Below are 23,787 nucleotides of genomic sequence, written 5' to 3'. Positions count from 1 at the left end.
TCATAAAATCCTTTTACTGTTGCCGTATGCAAGATACAATTAAAGTGTTTGCAGCAGAGTCTCTCGTGAAGACGTCATTTCAGTGGTAAAATCAGAAACGACCGTTCCATTTAGCTAACACAAGGTTAATACCGACTGCCAGTTGCTTTCCTAAGCTTCATAGGCAGATGATGACAGATCTAATCATTAGCTAAGTTGATTGTGAATCAAATAAAGCTATGAGGACCAAAATTGTTCTTGAACCAGACTGCAAATATGTCAATTTCTGCTGCCATATTGGATTTTTTAACATGGAGATTGAATCACTCCCAGTGGGCAGTTGATGAACTGCAGTTTTTGTTACGTCCAGTCTGGCTTCAACCTGGAAGTTTGACCGTTGGCACTTGTCCACTACAGGAGCGCAAGCTCATGGGTGACAGCAGGCATAGTACCTAATCCAAGCCTGTGGTTCACACACCAACTGGTCCTCTTTTCCTATTTTCCTTGTAAATTTGAACCTCTTTACAGCCTTGAGATTGATTCCATGCAGCGTCCCTATATTAATAAAATAATATGACATGAATGAAGCTACTGCCAAGCGGAAAAGCTTAACATATTACCATTTTATTACAAGCCAGTTTTATAAAACAGGGCCCTGTTTTCTATGATGGACTTGTCCCTGCCCACGGTTTAACCCAGCTTCATGCACACTGACAGCTGGGATAGAGTCTTCACCTTTCTTATTTCATTTCCACAAATATTCTGTTGTTAAGTGTGAACAAGACAAAACAAGGATTAAAACTATTCTATAAAAACCTTGATCAAAAAACCAAGTATATACATTAACAGTCTCCACATCTAATCCATATATGGCAATTAAACAGCTTAATTTCTGTCAGCAATAACAGTAATAATGCACATGAATTACCATGCATTTTCCAAGTTTTGTTTTTAAACAGGGCACCTATATTCCCAGTTATGACTTAGCCATCCATTTACAGAGACGTCTAGCAGTATATGTATTTTGTTGCTTATCAATCAGACATGTATGATCCTCCACTTTCTTCATTCTTCTCTGTTTAATTTGACATTTACTTATTCATTCATTCACTCTCATTTGTTCATCCATTTATTCATGGTCTTTCTTGCTCTCTCAATCATGCATGCATTCATTCATGTTAATGTATTTTTCTTTTTAATATGGATGCTGAATGCATTCAGTGGGATCAACTTCAGTCAAACATGCATTTTAATTGAACACGTTTGATCAGTATTTTAATTCATTCATCTGTTTGTTGATTTTTTGCTTGATTTCATATTCTCCCCGTTAGCATGATTTAAATTTTTTAGGCTGTGATCTGTGCAGGTATCTGTCATGAAACTCAAATTTACCTCAAAGAGAATACTGCTCCTCCGAGGCTACAGACTCTCAACTGTAGGGACTCAATGAACTCACTACATCTGTTATCCAACTGATTGTACTTGATTTAACTCAGAGCAAAAAAGAAAAAAGAGAAAGCATTTTAAAAAGTTAGTATCATTTTCACTATCATTATCATCTAAGGTAGGTTTTGCATGTAATACAAACATAATGTGTATCTCTTACAAAGAACGTCTTGCCCAAATACCATGTAAAGGTCTTCGCATCGCTGTGAACGCTATCACCTGTGAAAGATAAGCTGATATTTCAATGCCATTTGTGAGTAAATGAGTTAAATAAAAGACAAACTAATTGAATTTTCCATGAATGATCATATCTGCTTTTTTTCAGAACATTCAAACAATAACATATCTTTTCAGTTTACCTTTTTTTTAATACATTTTTATTCTTTCGTTGGGAATCTAAGCATGTTCTCCATTAGCCTCAGCCAGCCTTTCCTCCTGCTCTCATCCCTCTGTGTGTTTCTATAGTAACCTTGGCTAACATCCAAACAGCCAGTAGGGCCCTCTGAAGGGCACTACGGTGGCAAGATGAAAGATTTCCAGCAGGCAACTGCAGCTTCTAGGGAACAGATAAGTGTGGACAATACTCCACTGAGCTAGTAAAGGTCAGTGTGTATAAAATTGGTGAATCCACGATTTTTCCACAAACAAGGCTTATTCCACACACACATACATGGCGTTTAATCGACACATCTAATATTCAGTCAAACCAACTGAGTACATATAGGGTTCATGTAGGGCTGTGCGATTAATAGATTTTAAAGCTAAATCGGATTTATTAATCAAGACGATGTTAAAAAAAGGAAAATCGATGTTTTACTTTGTTTGGTCAAGAAGATTGTTAATGTTGTCAATTTACTAAACTCAAGGAGGATTTACAGTATCTTTCAGTTGCACTTCATTCCCAATAGGGAAATTTGTTTATTTTTCTTTCAAAATAAAAATAAAATATTTGAAACAATTTATTCCATTGTCTTTTGTAGTTTTACCAAAAAAATCGAAATCGAAATCGAAAATCGGGTTTACAGGAAAAAAAAAATCGGGATTTTATTTTTGTCCAAAATTGCCCAGCCCTAAGTTCATGTGTTTCCAGGAAAAGTCTTTCCTGAAAATGTAAGAAAAAATATTAAGTATATTTAAGACATTACACATTAGTGGCCAGAGGACATTTAGTTATTTATTTTTTGGAGACTGGGACTTTGGGACTGATGAAAAGACAGGAGGCAGAGCTGGAGGTAGCAGAGCTGAAGATGCTGAGTTTCTCCTTCAGAGAGGTAATGATGGACAGGATTAAGAATGAGCTCATCAGAAGGACAGCTCTGGTTGGCTGTTTTTGGAGACAAAGTTAGAGGGGTCAGATTGAGATGCTTTGGACATGTGCAGAAGAGACACCATGTATATGTTGGTAGAAGGATGCTGAGGATGGAGCTACCAGACAGGTGGCACACAGAGAGGAGATTGATGGATGTGGTGAAAGAGGACATGCAGCTAGTTGGTGTGAGAGTGGAAGAGTCAGAGGACGGGATCAGATGGAAGAGAATGATTCACTGTGACCCCTGGAGGAGAAAGAGGAGGAGAAGATGAAAGAGAAGGAAACATGGAGGTTAAGTCACTTGAACAGCTATGTCCGAGACTTACTTTTATCTCACTCAGTTACATGTTTTAACAGGCTACAAAGAATGGACTAATAATGGAATATTGGACATACAAATGTGTTTTGACCTCTAAATCCATCTGCATATCATTATTGTGATGGACCACATATATGTGCTTAAAACACTGATACACCAGTCACACTTTTAGCATTATCAAGAGTGTCCCTCTTGCATTCATTAGGTATATTCAGGCATGTCTGTTACTTACACTACTATCATGTTTGAAAAAAAGACTTTTGAATTGAATTTGAATTGAATTTAATTGAATGCTTTGATAGAGTTGTCCAGAGCTACAAGTTAACTGTGCATTAAAGATAATCAGTTAGTTAGAAACTCGCCTCCTAGTTGTATATATCAAATTTATGTCTGATCAGATTTATGTATTGATTAGGTGTAGCTCTTATAAATTGTCTGCAGAACCAGGAGCTCCTGTGTGAAAGTATTTTACGTATTTAAAAAGCAGCGAAACAACTATTCCATTGTGATACACTCAGAGATTGCTGAACCTTATGTTGATTACAAGAAGGTTAGTCTGTATTTTATTTTGAAGTGTATTTTAATATATGTCACAAACCAGGCATGCTTACAAATACCACATCCTCTGACAGGTCAGTTTGCACACACGAGAAGAGGTAAGATCCAATTCTGTTTGATTTTCCCATCCGGTTGGCTAACGGGATTGTGTAGTTTATGTCGTGTTGTGCTGGTTTTGTTGCACACCCTCGGATACCAGGGTTAACACTTGTATGGGAAGTTAAAAAACACCAACTGCTAAATCAGTCAGCATAAGATGTGGTGTATACTACTAATGCTAACACTGCTAATAGAAATGGTGTACTGCGAAGTATTTACTAAAGTTTGTGTGACTGCATATGTGCCAGCAAGGGACAGGGTTCAAATGCTTTTAGATGACAGGTGTTTGTTTGTTTTCTCTCTTACAGATTCCAAAGACCGGTGTGTCCGTTGTGTGTTTTACTGTGTTTCTCTCATTTCAGATTTGTAGCGGATGCCACCCCTCAACACCCCCCCGCCCCCCATGCCCCTATCATATATGTTTAAAAAAAAAAAAAAGAAGAAGAACATTAAAATGCATATATATGCTTTAAAGGAGCATGAGGCTCCTTTTAAGAAATGAGACTCTCTAGCGCCACCCTTCACCACGACGGTGGTCGGGGGTACTGCAGCCAACAGTGAAGCTTTGAATGAAACTTTAGTGTGTCAGAGTCGCTCCTGTGGTTTCTTGTGCTGGCCCCCCCTTCTCCTCCCTTTTCTCTCTTTTGTCCATGTTGCAGCATCCTTTGCCGGACACCGGAACCTGCAGTGTGGGAGTGAGGGGGGCAGGGTAACGGCCCCTTTTGGGCGGGGGAGAATGTTCGTCCCTCAAGACTCCTCTCCCTGGCCCTGCCCCTTCTCAACCTTTCCCCGACCCTGCACCCCAACCTGGGACTTGATGATTGGGCCGGCGCTTCGGGAGCTGCGTGCTGGCCTGCGGTCCCCACCCCTGGTCATCCCGTTGCTGGCCCCCCCTTCTCCTCCCTTTTCTCTCTTTTGTCCTGCAGGTGGCCGTGGGTGGCTTGTAGCTTGCATTACGGAGCACAAGTCTTTTCCTGACCCTGCACCCCAACCTGGGACTTGCTGATTGGGCCGGAGCTTCGGGAGCTGTGTGCTGGCCTGCGGTCCCCACCCCCGGTCATCCCGTTGCTGCTTCCACCTGCCTGCTGTGCTGTTGCCGTCCCTGACCCACCAGTCTGGCCCTCGGCAGGAGGGTCCCCCCTGATGAGCCTGGTCCTGCTCAAGGTTTCTTCCCTCCTAAAGGGGAGTTTTTCCTTGCCACTGTTTGGCTTAAGGTTTTTCTCCCACTAGGGGAGTTTTTACCTGCCATTGTTTATGTAATAACTGCTCGGGGGTCATGTTCTGGGTATGGGTCTCTGTAAAGCGTCTAGAGACAACTCTGTTGTATTAGACGCTATATAAATAAAATTGAATTGAATTGAATTGAATTGAAGCCGGCACGGGAGAACGGGGAGAACGTGCATGCAGCGTCATGTGACGTCACATCCGCAGGACAGCGCGGGAAATTCGGCCCCACAATTGCAGCACATTTTGCAGCACACAGCCTGTTCAAGGCAACGGAGAGATACACTAGAGGGCTCATTCTATTTGGTTTGGAACGCTTCATCTGACATTATTACTAGAAAACTTAAAACTTATACAAATTTTTTTCATAAATCCTGCCTCAATCCTGCCTCATGCTCCTTTAAGTTTTACCAAACTTGGTATTAACTATTAATAGAGTACATTTTAATGTTTTGATGTACCAATATTTTATGAGGGATTTGACACGTACTTCAATATTTTTTGTGCAAATATTGTATGTTCTGGTCATGTGAACATAAATGAACGCTGGTTTATCTCATAGGTTAGGCTTCCTGTACAGCCTGGAGTAGAGGTTTGCTCATGAGGGTGCTTTGAAGGGGCTTTGAACGGCGGCAAGGAACAGACGAAGTATCAGAGCCACCAAAGTTTCCTTAGGTTACTTAATTCTGTTTTTGTTTGATCCTTTTGTCACATTTTTGATAAAGCACAATTGCACATGCTGCTTACTGGTGAACAAAATAAAAGCGTGCTCCGTGTGAAGATTTCCTTCTGCCACTCAGCTAAATCTTAACATTTAAAGAAAATGAGCTGAGTACCTTTAAAGCGAAACTAATGATCTTTTACCTCATCCAGGTTTGGTAAAAAAAGCAGCGTAATAACATTGAGAACTAGATGTTTTCATTCTCACACTCGTGTTACTGTTCCTTTGATTTCCAGACCTCAGATCAGTTTGGCCAATGGAATGGTCAGCTATGAAGTTTAAAACTAGGGACACCAGTGTTTCTGTTTGTTCCCTGAAAAATTCATAATCACTGCATCAATATGAATCATTTACAAAAGAAATGATTGTTGTAAACATGAAGTGCCATCTCTGCCACTGAGCACTGAAAAATTCATGCTTTTTAAGTCATAAATTATGACATGCCTCTCTTATTTTGCTGCAGGGACGTGGGGAGGGGGGTTGGTGGCAGTGACGTCTTTGTCAGCCATTCTCTTCCTGTCTGAGCTTCCCAATTACTCTTTCTCTGTCTCTCATTCTTTTCCTTTCTCTCACACACACATAAAGGTGTATGCAACATGCCTAAACGACTAAAGGAGGCAAGATGATTTTAATAAAAGGTTTGTGCCGGGCTTTGGTAAAAATACCACATATATAAATTACTATAAATCCAAGTCCATCCCTTTTTTAACTGGCCTTTTTAGAGAAGAAGATTTCTGCACACCATGCTACTTTTGAGAGCAGTGGTAAGGGTTTGCTATCATGTGTATATATGGACAAATTAGACATTTTAATCATTAAAGCGTGTCATATCATGTGAGAGAGGATACTGTACCTAGACTGACATACATATACAGCAAACTGAGCTCACACACTACCAAATGCCAAATTGATAGACAAGCTTGACAGTGCACTTGGTGCAGTTTGGCCACAGAAAGGGAGCTTTAAGCCTTTTTTTAAGTCACAGTCTTTTCACAAATCATGTGTTGAACTGACCGAAGTTGGTAAATAAAAGGGACTCAACCCTTGCAAAGGTTAAAAAAGTGATATATTTTTGATTTCACCATTGAGTAAACACAGAATTTTCTGCTGTAAATGTCTGCCTGCAGCTATATAGCAAAGAGCATTAGCTTAAGGAGCTAGTAGCCACAGCTAACTGATTGACGTACAGAAGACGTTTTCCGGTTGACGAGAAAAAGGTCATGTAACTTAATGCTTCATCCATTATCTCTTGCAGTCTATGGCTCCAACACGTACAGCGACGTATATTAACCTGTGGAAAAAAACATTCACAAGGTTTTAGAAGAGACTGAACCCACGAGGGCAGGTTGCATTTAGAAGTTTGGTTTGATACCACTTATTAAGACACTGAGAGACATGTTTTTACGGACTGGAAAACAAACATGCTTCCCTATCATATTCAAGGTAGAATTTTAACTTTTTCTCTTCAAATAGAAAGTCTAAGAGCCTAGCTCCCTCATATCCTAAAAAACGTATTGTGCGATATCGTCCCGATACAGCACCTTCCTGTTGTTCCAGGATAACTTCATTGATGGCATGTTCAGTACCCTTCTTGCATGCCATCCTTATTGTCATCTCAGACCAGAACAGGTAGGTACCCCATACGGCCTGGTTCGTGGTCTCTTGTGCAATATCCATGCAATACCTGTCTACCTCACACTCATTCTACCTGCTTTTCCTTCCTTTGCACTATTTTTTTTATCTTATATTTTTTATCTCCACTGCAATGTATATACTGTCATATTTTGTAATTATTTATATCTTTTACTTTTTTACCTTTTTACCCCCTTCCCCGCATGTGTGTGTGTGTGTGTGTGTGTGTGTTAAGTGTACTGCTGCTAACACGTGAGTCTCCCCATTGAGGGAGTAATAAAGGACTATCTTATCTTATCTTATCTCACAAAAAAACAGAATCTCACTCTTTCACACATAAGATAAGAGATAAGATAAATCTTTATTGTCTCCCTTAGGAGAAATTTGTCTTGGACACGGGAGGCACAGGCAACAATCACACTCCAACAAACATAGAAAACACAACCCTGAAGTCTTTACCCACACATACAATCAAACACTATAGTTAACCCACATCGGTTCCCAGAAAACCCACTACACAATACCCCTGAGTAGAAGAAAAAACCATTGCACAGAGCCCGACTGAACTTATTGCACAAATGTCCACATTATTGCACTAACCTACACAAAAGAAACCTACACATTATTGCAAAGCCCGACTGAACCTGGCTGGTTGTGGCTTTAACGTTTGACATCACATTTATGTCAAACTTTAAAAGTACAATAAAACATGCTCTGTCAAACAAATGCTATAATTCTTGCAGAAAAAGTGAATCACTGGCAGTTGCAGAAGTAAACATTCAATGAGACTGAGACCCCGCACATAGAAGTTATTGCTGTCTCATGTTCTTGTTGATTTGTGAAGTAGTAGTCCAATTCAAAGTCTGAATCAGGCAAAATGTGGTAAAAATCCCGGGATTTCTTCTGTCTTTGTCCATTTTACTGAGGCTGGAGATGACGGAGACTTGTGAAGACATGAGACAGTACCAAAGGGCTGGGGTGGTGGCGGATGAGAAAGTTCACAAATGTTACCTTCCGCTTCAAAATGCTGCTTCTGGTTTGTAATCAAGTTTTGTAAGATGTCTTCATGCGATGATGAAATCAGTAGTCCTTCAAAGTCCTTAAAATCTGTGTTTGATCTGTCAAGACAGAGCTTATCTGAACATTTCAGCTGAAGTTTTCATAAATGTGTGGATCTACCAGCAGAAAGGCCAACGTATGTCCCCCTATCTCCCAGAGAACATTCTCCTGAGGGTAACTTGTCAAGTATGACCTGCAAAGTACTTAATTTCCAATTTGCTGCACTTTGCAATCAGAAAAGGTGGTTTTCTCTGTGTGCTAACCGTCCTTTCATGTGCGCCAGAGCTTCTGGTCATCACTGGGGGGCATTTGTGACTTTTGGGGTAACTCTGCCTTTGACACTGAGTTCTGCTTGCTCAAATCCTTATTATTTTTCACGGTTTGGGGGTGGACCTAATGCCCTCCAGCAGTGGTGAGGCAGAAGTTCCAGTACACATGGAAGAACCTGATCGCTTGTCCACGTCGGCCAGGATTCTCACACAGTTCTTTTTTTTTTTTTGCTCTTGGGATGCTTAATTTTGTCACAATTAATAAACTTGACTCATTCGTAGTGTTGTTTGTTTTGCACTCTTCATAAATGATTGGTTTTTCCACAAGAATAATAAAACATGTTTGTCTACATCAGGGGTCGGCAACCCAAAATGTTGAAAGAGCCATATTGGACCAAAAACACAAAAAACAAATATGTCTGGAGCCGCAAAAAATGAAAAGTCTCGTATAAGCCTTAGAATGAAGACAACACATGCTGCATGTTTCTATATTAGTTAGAACTGGGGGAAGATTTTTTTTTTTCATTTCGACCAAAAAGGTCAAAATGTCGAGAAAAAAGTCGAAATGTTAAGAAAAAAGTCAAGAAAAAAGTCGAAATGTCGAGATTAATGTTGAAGTACAATTTAGAGAAAAAAGTCGAAATGTCGAGAAAAAGTCAAAATGTTGAGAAAAAAGTCAAAATTTCGAGAAAAAAGTTAAAAATGTCAAGATTAAAAAAGGAAGAAAAAAAAGAGCAAAAAAGGACAAAAAGAAGAAAAGAAGAAAAAAGAGAAAAAAGGGGAAAAAAGAAGAAAAAAAAAAAGAAAAAAAGGTCAAACATTTTTGAAAAAGCTCCAGGGAGCCACTAGGGCGGAGCTAAAGAGCGGGTTGCCGACCCCCGGTCTACATGCTTTATTGTGCTCTAAATATTGTCATAAAATACATCTAAGAGGATCTGAATATGTAAACATCAGTCTGAGCTATAAATACTTTTTCATTTAAACTCAAACCCAACTTTTTCTCTAGGCAACTTTTACTGCAACTAATATTTCTCAATTCCTTTCAGATTATGTGGAAATTATAGCTGATTGCATGAGATGAGATCATATCAATTAAGTTTCCCGAAGAAACGACCCTCGGACAAGACATAAGAAGTTCCAAAGACAGAAAGGAATCATTCAAAATATTTCTAAAGTTTTAAATTTCATCTTGATTGTGTACCATCATAATCAGTGCAGGTACCTGATGTCAGTTCTTCATTCAGAAGTGTGTGTTTGTGTGTTCTTTCATTGGTCTCTCTCACTGCCAGGTCCTGATATTTTCCTGAGTAGTGTGTGGTCCGATCTGTGTGAGCATATTCTTGTCTTTGTGTGTGTTCTATCTCTCTCTCTGTCTCTCTCTCTGTTTCTCTCCCCCCGTATATTGGGCCCTCACCTCGAGGCGAGTCGATCCTCTTACAGTAATACCATTGCCTAATCTCAGAGGCGTATCAGAGGGAGCTCAGAGTGCTCAACACTAATAGGTTCACACAAATGGGATCTAGTCAAAACCCTCCCAATCCTCCTGCCACTGTAAATATGGAAAGCATTATCTAAGCCTGCCTGGAGGCCTCAGATGTGGAACTGATGCAGATTTGACAGAGAGACTGACAGATACCAGCTATAAAAAAAAAAAGAAATGGTTTTACATCATGTTCACGGTGGTATAACAGTAATTTTCTGGATATCGTGAAGAATTGAATCTAATTTGGACATTTAATTTGTAATTAAATTTAATGTAACTCATGATAGATCTAATAAGACTATTTGATGTTAATATAAATCTTTTTATTTTCTTTGGTAGTCTGCTTCAACTTAAAATAATATATTTTTTAGATCAGGCTGGATGCTCACTTAAGAAACTACTTATGTGTTGATATTCAGTAATCACTCATCTTTTCCACTGCAGCTTTTAAATGTCCTCCTATTCCCTACAATCTCTTAACAACTTAAAATTTGAACATAAAAAATGGTGAAAACTAATTAATTTAAAGCTCCATGTTTGTTTGTTTTTTAACTGAAAAACATTTGAAATCATTGACATTCAGAATCATGAAAGTAAATACGTTCAAAGTAAATAAGTTGATCTTTAGTGCATATGCATGCATCACTCTTGTGATTTTTAGATTATATTAGTTTTCAAGTTGAGGTTGAACATTTCCATGAAGGTTGTACTTCATAAAATCATACAATAAATCTCCCATTCAAAACATATGAGAGTTTCTAAGTGACTTTTTTCATGTACGTAAATGTTCATGAAGGCATTTCTTGAATTTTTTCCAACTTTGGCAAATATGAAAGTTATGTATATTATAAAGTATAAATGCAGTCGTGTGTGTGTGTGTGTGTGTGTGTGTGTGTGTGTGTGTGTGCGTGCGTGCGTGCGTGCGTGCGTGCGTGCGTGCGTGCGTGCGTGCGTGCGTGCGTGCGTGCGTGCGTGCGTGCGTGCGTGCGTGCGTGCGTGCGTGTGTGTAATAATAGTAATGTGGGCAGTACTAAGTGGTGCAGTAGTTTATCAACCCCTCAGCAACAGCTTGGAGTAGTTGTTTCCTTCATGACTTCTTCTCTCCAGCTTCTCACCTGGCTGTAGAGGAATTTTGGCTCATTCGTTGTTACATCACTGCAGATCATTAAGGCTATTTGGATATTGATTCATCACAACCCTCCTAATGTCCCATTGCCACATTTCAGTATGGTTGAAGTCTGGACTACAACTTATTTTCTTCAATCTATTGGATGAGGGTTTTGTATTTGGCCTCAGTTTTGCTGAATAAATGATGCTATGATGACTCACTCATCGCTCATTTCAAGTGTTATTTGCATAATACTACGACACTCTGATCACATAATTTTATAATTACACACACAGAGAGAGAGATATATGGTTAAAAGAGTGAGTACTAACTTTTAAACATATTTGTCAAAGCAATGAATTACAAATAATGAAAAAAACCCTAAAGAACAAAAGCTTCATGCAACAGTAACAAATCTCTTAATAACATTCAGAGTTTTCTTTGTTGTATGATATTAGACTTTAAGTGTAGACTTGTTTGTTTCCATTCCTGCTTTTACTATATCTGACTCATTTTTGGTCCACAAAGTATTGAATAGGCTCAATAGATTATTAATAGATATAAAGATGTATCAGCGCATCATAGTTTTTGTTGTGCGTGCTTACTTCTTTATGTATAATATAATCTATAATATGAAAGCCTCATAGCAGAGAGAAAGCTGAAAGTAACCCTGACAGTATGGGATATTGTTCAACTTTGTAGGTTGACTGCATACAGAATGAAAATACAAGGGACCCTAAAAATTAGGAATCCCTGCAAACAAGGTCATTTAAAAAAATTTAAAAAAACAGTACCCATGCACGATTAAAACTAGGAGCTTTCAACTTTTCTGTTGGAAAAAGTACAAGAGCATTTATATATGTAAGAAAATGTTTCCCCGCAGCTCACCTGCACACTGCAACAATCAGAGCACAGATGAAAACACAGACGATCATTCAGTGACATCCGGAGGCTGCAAGCAGTACTGCAAAGTACAAACAGTCGGGCAGGTTTTACACTGTTTTAAAGCATATTTATCCTGATTTGCTGCAACCAGAGGTGTCAAAAGTATACAGATTCATTACTCAGGTAGAAGTATAGATACTAGAGTTTAAAAATACTCCTGTAGAAGTTGAAGTATCAATTCAAGTTTTTTACTCGAGTAAAAGTATAAAAGTAATGGTTTCAAAACTACTTAAAGTATAAAAGTAAAAGTAATGTAAGGAGGAAAAAAGCCATTAAGGACAAAAGCCATTGAAAATGAATGCATCTTAGTATAATGCAAATATATTAAAGAACCATATATGTGTACTATTGAGCATTAACATGTGTTTCAGAGAGCAGGAGATATGATGACTAGTTGTCTATAAGTATTGTAATGGTGCAAAAAGTCAAACTTCAGAGGCATGTTATCATTTATCCTAACCTTTATTGGAATGTACATCCAAGTTTAGTTGCAGGAATCTGAGGGAACGGATGTAAGAACAAAACTGGACAAGAACATCTGAAACAACCACAACCAAATTCACTCTATCCGGATGGAGCAATTTAACTGGATAGTTTTTTTTAAAGGCCGAAATGAAATAGAGTAACAAGGCTGTTTTTAAAATGTAAGGAGTAAAAAGTACAGATAATTGTGTGAAAAAGTAAGGAGTAAAAGTAAAAAGTCGTCTGAAAAATAATTACTCCAGTGAAGTATAGATAACCAAAATTTCTACTTAAGTAAGGTAACGAAGTATTTGTACTTCGTTACTTGACACCTCTGGCTGCAACTATAAGTAATTGCAATAAATGGATACATTTAATCATACATTATGAAATGATGTACAGATTGTAATTGGCTGAAAACAAGGTGTTATATCAAAGGTCAGTGAAACCAAGATAAGCATTGGGTGATCATAACCAAGCTTGATATATTAGAGGTTTAACTGGCTGGATATTATTCTGTGAAGATTAGTTGTTCACTTAATTGTTCAAGCTTTAAAGTTTAGTGTCGACTTTACCTCCTACCCCTGTCCAGTAAATAAATGTAAATCTCTTTATTTGAACAAGTTCCTCTCTGTCAATTTAAGACATTATGCAGAAATAACAAGTCAAAATAAGAGGTGGTATGGGTTGTTTGCAACATAAATGCATAAATGGGTGTATATTAAAGCAGCAAAAAGGAACTTTTGCAACTCTTAGCTTGCAGGGTCCCCCAGGTGGGGTGCTAAGTTAACCACCTAAGCACTCACGGCTTTTAATTGGAGAGAAAAAAACGTGCCCACTCTTCCCTTGGCCACTAGCATACAGTCTTCAGTCAATTCATATTCATTATGTTGCTGCATCTGGACCCCTCCATCTAGACAACTTGCCAAACTGGTGCCGTAATGAAAGCTTTTAAAGTTCTACTGCATAGCAGCCAGCACCCAATAGGTTGAAGCACAGCCTGCGATGCAGTAGACCTCCTGAGTGTGTTCCACCTTCCAAGAGTAGCCGGCGGTCCTGGCATCCTCCGTGCACCTCCAGCTCAAGCTGACTGACCTGCTGCATTTGTTTCCACATCCTGAAGCTGCTTCCATTTTGCCTCCTGGTCAGTGTGCTGCTGCATTTAAGCCCTGTTGCAAGTTTGAAAGGTTAGCACTGTTGTGTAGATCAGGGAATTGCTTCACCAGTTGACCTCTGCTGATTGCCATAACCAGTGGCCTCCTGGTTTGAACTACGGATGTTGGCAATGGTTGTTCCAAAGGGGGCAGCACTGCAAAGATCAGCTAAATCATCAGCACTGGATGCTTTTCTGTGGTGCTGCTCCTTCTGACCTATAACCAGTACTGGAGTTGAGGGGGGATGAGGGGGGATGGCCCCCCCTGAAATAAAAACGGTCCAAATCATCCCCCCTGTAAAATTGCCATGACTCCTTTCCATCCCTTATGTCATTTCATCAATGAATGTGGTTTTACTGCTATTTCAACATTTAGAGTCATTACTAGAAAAATAAAACCAGAAAAATAACTTATTTGACAATTTTCACCTGTTTCAAGTAAATTTTCACTTGAAATAAGTAGAAAAATCTGCCAGTGGGACAAGATTTATCTTCTCATTACAAGCAAAACAATCTTGTTCCCCTGGCAGATTTTTCTACTTATTTTAAGTGAAAATCTACTTGAAACAGGTGAAAATTGTTGTTTTTTTCAGTGATGAGTCTTGTTTTAAGTGTAATGAGATTTTTTTTTACTAAAATGAGACATTTTAACTAGAAATAAGACAAATATTCTTGTTAAGATTTTGAGTTTTTGCAGTGATCCATGTTACTTATCCTGTGAAGGACAGAATCATATTGATAAGTTTTATTGTTGTGTTTTGATGTATTTGATGTAAGCCCAGTGGATATTTAAAGCTTACAGAAGGCTGCATTTAACTGCTGCTATGTCATTCCTGCAGTATTTCTGCAGGTGTTTTGGTCACTGCTATTATTTGTAATATATTATATTATCTGTAATCAGCACAAATTATCTGTCCCCATATGATAAAAATCCACCATCCCCCCTGATTTATTTTTACAACTCGAGTACTGCCTATAACAACCAAACTAACTAAACTGTACAGTATTATCTGACTCAAGTGTGAGCAAAGTAGTAGAAGAGAAAAAAATGCTGACTTTCTATTGGTGAATTTGTATTTCCTCTATTATTTGTGTAACTCCGACAGACCAATGGCATTAAAATTGTTTTAAAACTGACAAATCAAAGCAACAGAAAGGCTTGTATTCAACCAGCACCACCTCATCTGGAGGGAAATTGGCCTACATACCGGATTTAATGCACATCCATGGATCAAAGTCAGAACAGGTCGAACCGTAGCAAAAGACATCATTGAAATAAAACAATGCTGATACAATAAACCTGGAATAACAACGGAAGAAATGTTACAAAAACAGTGGTAAATTCAGCTGAAACTGAATCTATGTGAAGTAAATGTGGGGAGTTGAGATCTCTCTGATTTAGTCTAGCTGCTACTGATTTGTACATTTATCCATTAATGATAGTTCTCAGTTACTCTGCTCCCAGTATGTCGTCACTGCATTTAATTACCAGTGTGTGTTTGTTAATTAGCCTCTGGTGGCTGCAGGACAGCATACTTGCCAGTAAACTGTCCTCTGCTTCTATTAATGGAAAAAATGATTCTAATTTCATTGCTGCAACTCCTCCATCATTTACTTTTATGCTCATTGCACTGCTTACTGATTATTTTTGCTAAATAGCCTCTTGCAATTCAAAATTCAAAAATGCTTTATTAATCCTCAAAGGAAATGAGCTTTTGCAGTTGTCATGGTTTAAGTTTCAGACAGATGCGGCAACATTTCTTCTTCTTTTCATAAAGAATTTTCTTCTAAGGGAAAAAATCAAAAACCAAGAAGTACAGTAACATTAAAATATGCAGGAAAAGTAATTCTCTAGTATTATTAATTTTAAAGTTACCTGCTTAATTCAATTGAAAAATACTTTAATTTTTGAAAAAAGATCATTAGTTTTGCTTTAAAGGTACTCAGCTCATTTTCTTCAAATCGTATGTAGGATTTAGCTGAGTGGCAGAAGGAAATCTTCACCCAGAGCACACTTTTATTTTGTTCACCAGTAAGCAGGATGTGCAGTTGTGCATTATCAATAGACATTAATGTTGCAGTAGTCATGATTTCAGTCTCCTCAGAGATTCATTACAGGGTTATTGCTGTGGGCAGGAAGGATCTCCTGTATCGGTCTGTGTTGCAGCGAATCTGAAGAAGCTTCTGACTGAAGACACGTCGTTGCTGAATCATTGTTTTGAAGAGGATGCTTAGATAGTATTCCACTGTTTGGATTAAATTTATCTTTGCAAAAAAAATTACATCAAAAGGACAATTTGTCATCTCTTCATTTCAGTCTCACTGACACATCTAAAACTTAGTTATTTTGCTCTCAGTACTATAAGAGAAAATTTACTTGGTTTAATTTTATGGCAATTTATCTTCCGAGTGTTTGTCAGTTCGTCAGTTTGTCAGCATGTTTGTTCTGGTTTAATGGCCCATGGTTGCTCAAAGTTGCAGAAGTGATACATATGCTTAATCAAAAACAACTTTTTACCCTTACAGGCATTCCAATGGGCTCTACTCACACTGGAAAATATTTAACCCCTTGATGCCTGATAAATAAAATACATGGAAAAATTATATATTTTCTTTTAATTTAAAGTATTAATGTGTATTAAAATTAAGAAACTTCCTACTCTGATTTTTATTCCAGTTTGTTTTTTTGTTTGTACCTCTATGAACACATTAATTAAATTCAATGCAATTTTATTTACATAGCACCTATTACAATACAAGTTGTTTCTAGGCGCTTTCCAGAGAGCCAGAACATGACCCCTCAGCAATTGTTACATAAACAATGGAAGGAAAAACTCCCTCATCTACGAGTAAACCTGCACTCTGAGAATGGAGAGCTCTATTAGGAACATAAGGCACTATCAGGTTCTGCAAATATAGTGGAGCTAGGCTGTTTTAGGCTTCATAAGCATTCATTCATTCATTCATTCATTCATTCATTATCTTACCCGCTTTATCCCTTGCGGGGTCACGGGGGTCTGCTGGAGCCTATCCCAGCTCATTTTAGGTGAGAGGCAGGGGTTACACCCTGGACAGGTCACCAATCCATCACAGGGCCACATATAGACACACAAACCATGCTCACAATCACACTCACGCTCACACCTACGGACAATTTACAATCACCAATTAACCTAATATGCATGTTTTTGGACTGTGGGAGGAAGCCGGAGTACCCGGAGGAAACCCACGCAAGCACGGGGAGAACATGCAAACTCCACACAGAAATACACATAAGCAGCTTCATAAGCAAGAAATCAAATTTTGAATTGGATTCTGAGTTATACGGGGAGCCAGTGGAGTGAGGGTAACACTAGAGAGACGTGGTCTCTCTCATAGATCCCTGTCAGCACTCAAGCTGTTGCATTTTGGATCAGCTGGAGCCTATTCGGCAAATTACTTGGACATCCTGCCAATAACATATTGCAGTAATTTAACCTAGATGATACAAAGGCATGTATTATTTTTTCCGCATCACGAGAGGATGCTCATAATCTTTGTGATATTACTGAGATGGAAAAACGCTGTTTTACAAACCTGATTAATATGCTGTTTAAACCACCAAAATAACACCAAGTTTATGCACATTTGCACTGAAAGTCATCGCAACACCATCTAATCCCTTCCTAAGGTCTTTGGGACCAAAAATAATAACCTCTGTTTTATCAGAATTTAGAAGCAAAACATTTCCGGATATCCATTCCTTGATTTCGGGAAAGTTCGTTTTTTTACAACCTGGACCTTATTTCTGGCATTTTTTATGGTCGTATACTCACCCAGGCAAGTTTATTGTCATTTGGAGTCCTTCGGAAGATATTAGGAGTTTTGTGCGAGCCGCTTCTCCATATAACGGTAGTGAACGGGGCACAGCGGGACACAGACGATGCAGCCTCTAAATAACACATTATTGCTGCGAAACTCGTTAATTTCTTTTATGAATCACTAGATCTGCTTCTGTGCATCTTCCAGGACCTGTTGTCTACATCCGGGGCTGTGTGTGTAACAAATAAATCAGTTTGTAAACAAGACCTCTGACCTGCATGACGTCCTCTCTGTGCGCGCATCCCAGACACAGCTCTGTGTACAGCTGGAGTTCTCTACTGTTAGTTTACTGTTAGTTATTTGAAACATGTCTGAATATTTGTCAAATTCGCAAAAAACTCCTAATATCTTCCGAAGGACTCCAAATGACACCAAACTTGCCTGGGTGAGTATACGACCATAAAAAATGCCAGAAATAAGGTCCAGGTTGTAAAAAACGAAACTTTCCCTTTAAGACATGCTTGAAGTTTAGCAAACGGTTCTGTTTCATCTGCCTGGATTTAAGCTGGGCATACACTGTGTGATATTTTAAATCATTTGATTCAGCCCCATCTCAAACTGCACGACTAGATCGCTGAGTTCAAAAGTTTAGAGCCCACGATTTATGGTCTCACACTGTATGACCCGATGCTCTGATGCGACCCGTCTGCTCACACTATACGTTCATAATCCTCACGTCGGACTTCTGTTTCTGGAACTGCAATGTCAAAAAGAAGTGGAAGAGGAGGAACCCCGAAGTGGGAGACACTGAAAATGCTCAGCAAAAACAAACGCGCTGCCTTGGCAATTTGTGCCATTCTGTGTGGCGATAAATGAAAGAAGATTAGACAACGTCGGGATTGGACAAGGAATTGGCTGGACAGACGTGGGTGGGTCTTTTTTTATGCTGTTAAAACATGATTTGTAATGTGAATTTGCAACACTTTAAACTACAAATAATAGTTTTTGACGTGACAGAGATGCTCTCTGTGAAAGGATGAGGCCAATCGGGTCGTAGCTGCTTCAACTGTGCGATTCCTTCACGAGGAGCGACCAGGATTTCAAACACGTTTGATTTTCTTGCGAGCACACGATTTGTGATCGGGAGCTCGTAGTGAGGTATTAATCTCTCGTCGTGAGGTGTTAATCTCTCGTTGTTACCCCACGTTTACTGCATGGGGCACTACCAACAATTGGGTCGAAATCCGGGCAGATCCAAAAAATAGTCGCACAACTGGAAAATCGGTTCAAAACGAGCCGATAATCGCAGTGTCTGCCCGGTTTAACAGATACAGCTGCGTATCTTCAGCATAACAATGAAAATTGTTGAAATTTTGTTGTTGTTGTTGTTGAACAGCCTTGGTTCTGGATTATACTTCCCAAGGGCTGCATGTATAAACTAAACAATATTGGCCCTAGCACTGAACCCTGATGAACACCGTAGCAGACCCTCATCTGTTCAGGTTTAATTACTGCAACTTTAAAAACCTGTGGTACATATCCTAAGTTTAGGGATAAGTTGATCTGGTCCAGTATTGTCTTACCAATAACAGAAAAAAAAACATTTCCTGTAATTTAGGCAAATGTGTTTATTTTTTAATTATTGTTTTGATTCTAAGGTTTCAGAAAATATATATATCAAATATGTGACATCAGACAACAAAACATTAAAATAGTACTTAGTAACTTTCCAAAGCTTAATATGGAGCATAATAATAAATTAAAGACAACACACATCTCTAAATATGACCTGGGCTTTTATTAATAACCATATCATGAAACCGCATCACAAAAGACTGTGCTGATGCCACTACTCAATAGAAGTCCTGACTGCATTATTTCATTCAGTAATAACAGGGTAACATCAGTATCACGTACAGTAACAGTACCATTTCCTAGTATTTATTGGATTAGCATTCTCTCTCAAACATCCCAAATGTGTTTAAGTTCTTATTCAGACATGTTGTAAACAAATCTATGACACCTGCAAAAATGGAAAATCCATATTCTTTTAAGACTAAAAATGTGATTTGTGCTTGTAAGAGGCTTAAAAAAAAGTAAAGAGTTCTTCTTTCATTCTTAGCCCAAGGTTACCCTGTGAAAAAAGTGAGGTTGTAACGAACATTGGGATGCAGCTTTTATAAAAGAGAGTAAAACGTACAAATGTGAGCTAATGCTGTCTGCTCTGACAGCATTAGCAGTCCTCTCTGGAGCTATACAGATATGTATAACATTTCTCAGAATTCAAGAAGCATTTAAAAAACAAAAACCCTGTCACAAGTTAAAACACGACACTGTAAAATAAGTATCCACCTTGCATGGCAATATTCCACCTTTCACAGAATTAAATATTTAAAAGTAGATGTCTATATTGATTTATTGTTGTTTGGCTTTATCATACGGTTTATATATGGATGCAAAACAATAAAAGAACGGACGTAGATGCAATTTAAACAAGCAGATGCTGGTTGATTTCATGAAGTATAGAAAAATTAACTGCAATAACGTTTTTTTTTCAATTTCAAAATAAGACCAATATATGAAGCGCTGCACCAGCACGAGGCTAAAACAGTCAAAAAGTATGTGGGTGATGTTGAACTTATGGTTCAACATCACCCACAATGGTGGTGAACAATAACTAACTAAAAATAAGGCTTTTCATTTAAAAAAAAACAAGAACAATCCTGAGTTAAACAGCAGCATTGGTCACACTGACTGACAATGACCTGGAACTCCAGTAACAGCAGTTGTCCCTTGGGTTCAGATTGAGCCCCTTGGGTTTACTTGTTTTTCTCTTAGAGTCTGTGCATAGAGATCAACAAGATACAGCGAGTCTAGGTCACAGACGGGAGCAAACATTACTTGGGAGCATTTCATTCAAGTCTTCAGCAACATTTTGGTCCCAACCCGGGCTCCTCATTTCATCTGTAAAAGCTTGAGAACCCCCCAACCCCCCTTCCACTCCCCAGCTTTGCTGTCGCACACTCAGCTACTCCTCAGATATTTTCAGCCTCTCTCTGGGGAAACTCCCTTATGCTGTCCTGGGGTCCACCTCGGATAGGTGGGCGCCGTCGAATGCTCCGCCCAGATGAGATGAGATCAGCGTAGCCCTGGGAATGAGAGAAGGCGTAGGCGGAGCGACGGGAACGCCTGCCTCGCTGGAAAGGTGTCGGCTTTTTCTTTGCATCCTCCTCCAGCTCCATTTCATACTTCTTCCTGTTTCTTTGCACCTGGAGGACCGACGAGAAATAAGCAGGTAAAATTAGAGAAACGCAGTTTTAGTTTCCTTCCCTATATATGGACATAGCATTCCATAGGTAGCCATTCATCCAATTACATTTTATGTTGGCAAACTCAATTTCATATATTTTATCAATTAAGAAAAAATATGAATAATATTAAAAGGTGTAGGGAATAGGGTAGGGGGTGAAGCCTCCGCAAGCAGCTGTTACTGCAACAGAAACCACACAACAGCAACATAACCCCAACCCCCACGCATATACTGTTTTTTTTACAGTGTTGTCCATCGAAAACATCTCGGGAGAAGAATTATACACAAATGTTTGGACACAAAAAAGGACCACCTTTTATCTAGGGGCATTCAAACGACACTTAAATATACCATGGAGGAATAGGTACAAAGGCCCTGTCCCAATACTCCCCCTACCCCTAGTTTTCAGCCCTAACCCTACATTTTGTGAGTCTGTCCCTACGGATCGAGGGATTTCCGATGCACACTAGTTGATCTAGGGCCAGAAAAATTTCCCAGAATGCTTTTCGTCGTCATTTGCAGACAGAATCAAAAAAGAAAAAAACATGGCGGACATTTCTTATGTTTTAGTGAATAAAATCAATATTTTGAGTTAGTTTCTGCATAAAAATGCGTTTTGATTACATTTCTAGCGAGAAATATAAATAAATATATATATATATATATATATATATTCACTCAGTGAATGTACATAATCACTCGTTTGCCCGTTGTTGCGAAGTCTTTTTCAAACCTCGCCAGAATAAAGGCTGATTTATGGGTCTGCATTACACCAACGCAGAGCCTACGGCGTAGGTTACGCGGTGACGCGCGCCGTACCCTACGCCGTAGGCTCTGCATCGATTTAACGCGGAACCATAAATCAGCTCCAGAGCCGGCAGGCAGAAATCCCGAAATTTTCTGAGCAAATTTCTTAACAGGCGTAGCCACAACTGTTAGATTTCATCTATTAAACCAACATTTATCTTCCTAAATGATTTATTTCAGCCAGCGGTAATTCTCCACAGAGCTGCAGGTTTCTCCCCGGGACGACGGCGCAGGTTGACCCGGCGATCACGTCTGTACTCCGGCTGCTGCTGCTGCTCCCGGACCGGCAGCTCTTATCGCCGAAAACATCAGATCAAATTTCTTAACAGGCGTTATTTGGATAAACTGAGCCCAGGTTTGGGATCTTAACGGTTACTTATACGCCTGAAAAAATATTTAAACTTAATAAAGTGGCATATTAACAGCGCTACAGCTGAAATTAACACAGATTTTAGCTCTCAGCTTCCTGATTTTAGTGGTGGTGCTGAAAGTAGGAGTAGTGGGTGTATTGGGACAGGCCCCTGGGAAGATTTCAAGTGCCCTAAAATCTGTGGCTTCTTTTTTAGGGCTAGTGGTAGTGAGGGAGGGCTAGTGGTAGAAAGTAGGGCTAGTGGTAGTGAGGGGGTGTATTGGGATTGGCCCAAAGTCTTACAACAGATGCAGGTAAATTTGAGGCAAGGGTTTGCGAAAGTGGGAAAAGCCTCAGCTCAGACTCATTTTTTTTATGATTATTTCTCATAAAAAGACTGCAGGGTCTGACCTTAGGGTAAATTTGCTGGGATGTCATATTCTGGGAAGATTGGCAACTGTCTTTAATGCTTCCCTCGGAGACATAATTGCTTCTCTAAGACCACTACTTATGTCTTTCTATCTTGGTAGTGTGTTTAAGACTTGAATATTCCAGACCAGCAAACAGCCTGTCAGCTGTGATACCATGTGCACATCTATAGCTGCATTTTTCTTTTTTTTTAGATAATGCCAAAGGAAAAAAAAAAAGGAAAAGAACAGTGATGACTTTGGGCCATCACTATACGTTGGCAGCTGGACACTGAGGTCGCACCTTGTCTCCTACAGATGGGTAGATGCTTTTATAGAGGAACTGGATGCAGATGACGGGCAGCAGACTGATGCCCACTGTGAGGACGATGGTCAACCACAGGTAGGGCTGACGCAGGGCATTTGATGCTGCACCTACAAACACAGAATAAGGAAGTGAGGAAGAGTGCAAGCGCTGAAGCAGAAAACATTTCAGAGGAAAAGCAGAGAAATCAGCACTCAACAACCGAGATGGAGGTTTCTTCCATGATGGACAAAATACAGTCTCCATGAAGGCTGACTCTTCAACAGCGTTAGGATCAGGATATCCAGCTCGCCAACAAATGTGTGGAAAAGAAACTTTAAAAAAATGTTTAAAAACAATCTTTCCTAAGGAAAGATGCGATATATTAAGTTAAGTTCCTCTTTTACTATTCATAAAATAATCTTATTTTAGTATCCATTTGTTCTTAAACTTCTGGGAAGCACTTTGGTCGACCTTGGTTGTTTAAATGTGCTATACAAATATTGATTGATTGTATAAATGATACAAAATGTCAGTATTAAAAAAATGCTAAAAGCGTTATTGCTTCAACTTTTACTGGAATGTGTTGAAGACCTGAAATTGCAGGAATGGATGTTTTTTAAAAATGAATTTATGTTGACAAGCAAAATATTGTGAGTTCGTACTACTACATTTTTGTTCCCCGCCCCTACATGGGACTTTACAGCATCATCTATACACCACATACAGCATAACTAGTGACAAGGAGGAAACTTATGGAACATTAGTCAAGTTAATACTGATGTAAGTAAATATCTAGCAGGTGCTTTGAACTAAAGGTCACAAGCAGCTAAGCCGGTTAGCTTTCTGACAGCGTGGAGGTTGGATGCGGACGAACCTGTGAAGGTAAACATGGAGGGGAAGATGACATGGATTCCAGCACTATGGATATCAAACATGATCCCAAAGTAGATGGCTATGCTGCCCAACACAGCAAAGCAGTTCACAAAGGTCCAGTAAGACGTATCCAGAGAGATCTGACAAAAGCCAAGAAAAAGAAAAAA

At 39.1% G+C, this 23,787-nt stretch overlaps 1 protein-coding gene across 1 annotated transcript in view; it reads right to left on the bottom strand.

The window, feature by feature from the left end:
- Positions 1-20,272: 20,272 nt before the first annotated feature.
- The window catches only part of atp8b1 (ATPase phospholipid transporting 8B1), a 39,877-nt gene continuing 36,362 nt past the window's right edge, over positions 20,273-23,787 (bottom strand). The window contains exons 28-30 of the mRNA XM_061734616.1: positions 23,622-23,760; positions 22,745-22,875; positions 20,273-20,836 (exon numbers count right to left, since the gene is read on the bottom strand). Coding sequence (XP_061590600.1) covers positions 20,603-20,836; positions 22,745-22,875; positions 23,622-23,760 — 504 coding nt within the window. The 3' untranslated portion in view covers positions 20,273-20,602. The remainder of the gene's footprint in view (positions 20,837-22,744; positions 22,876-23,621; positions 23,761-23,787) is intronic.

Source organism: Cololabis saira, chromosome 11, assembly GCF_033807715.1.
Source record: "Cololabis saira isolate AMF1-May2022 chromosome 11, fColSai1.1, whole genome shotgun sequence".
Classification (NCBI taxonomy): domain Eukaryota; kingdom Metazoa; phylum Chordata; class Actinopteri; order Beloniformes; family Belonidae; genus Cololabis; species Cololabis saira.
This window is presented reverse-complemented; position numbering and strand designations above follow the sequence as displayed.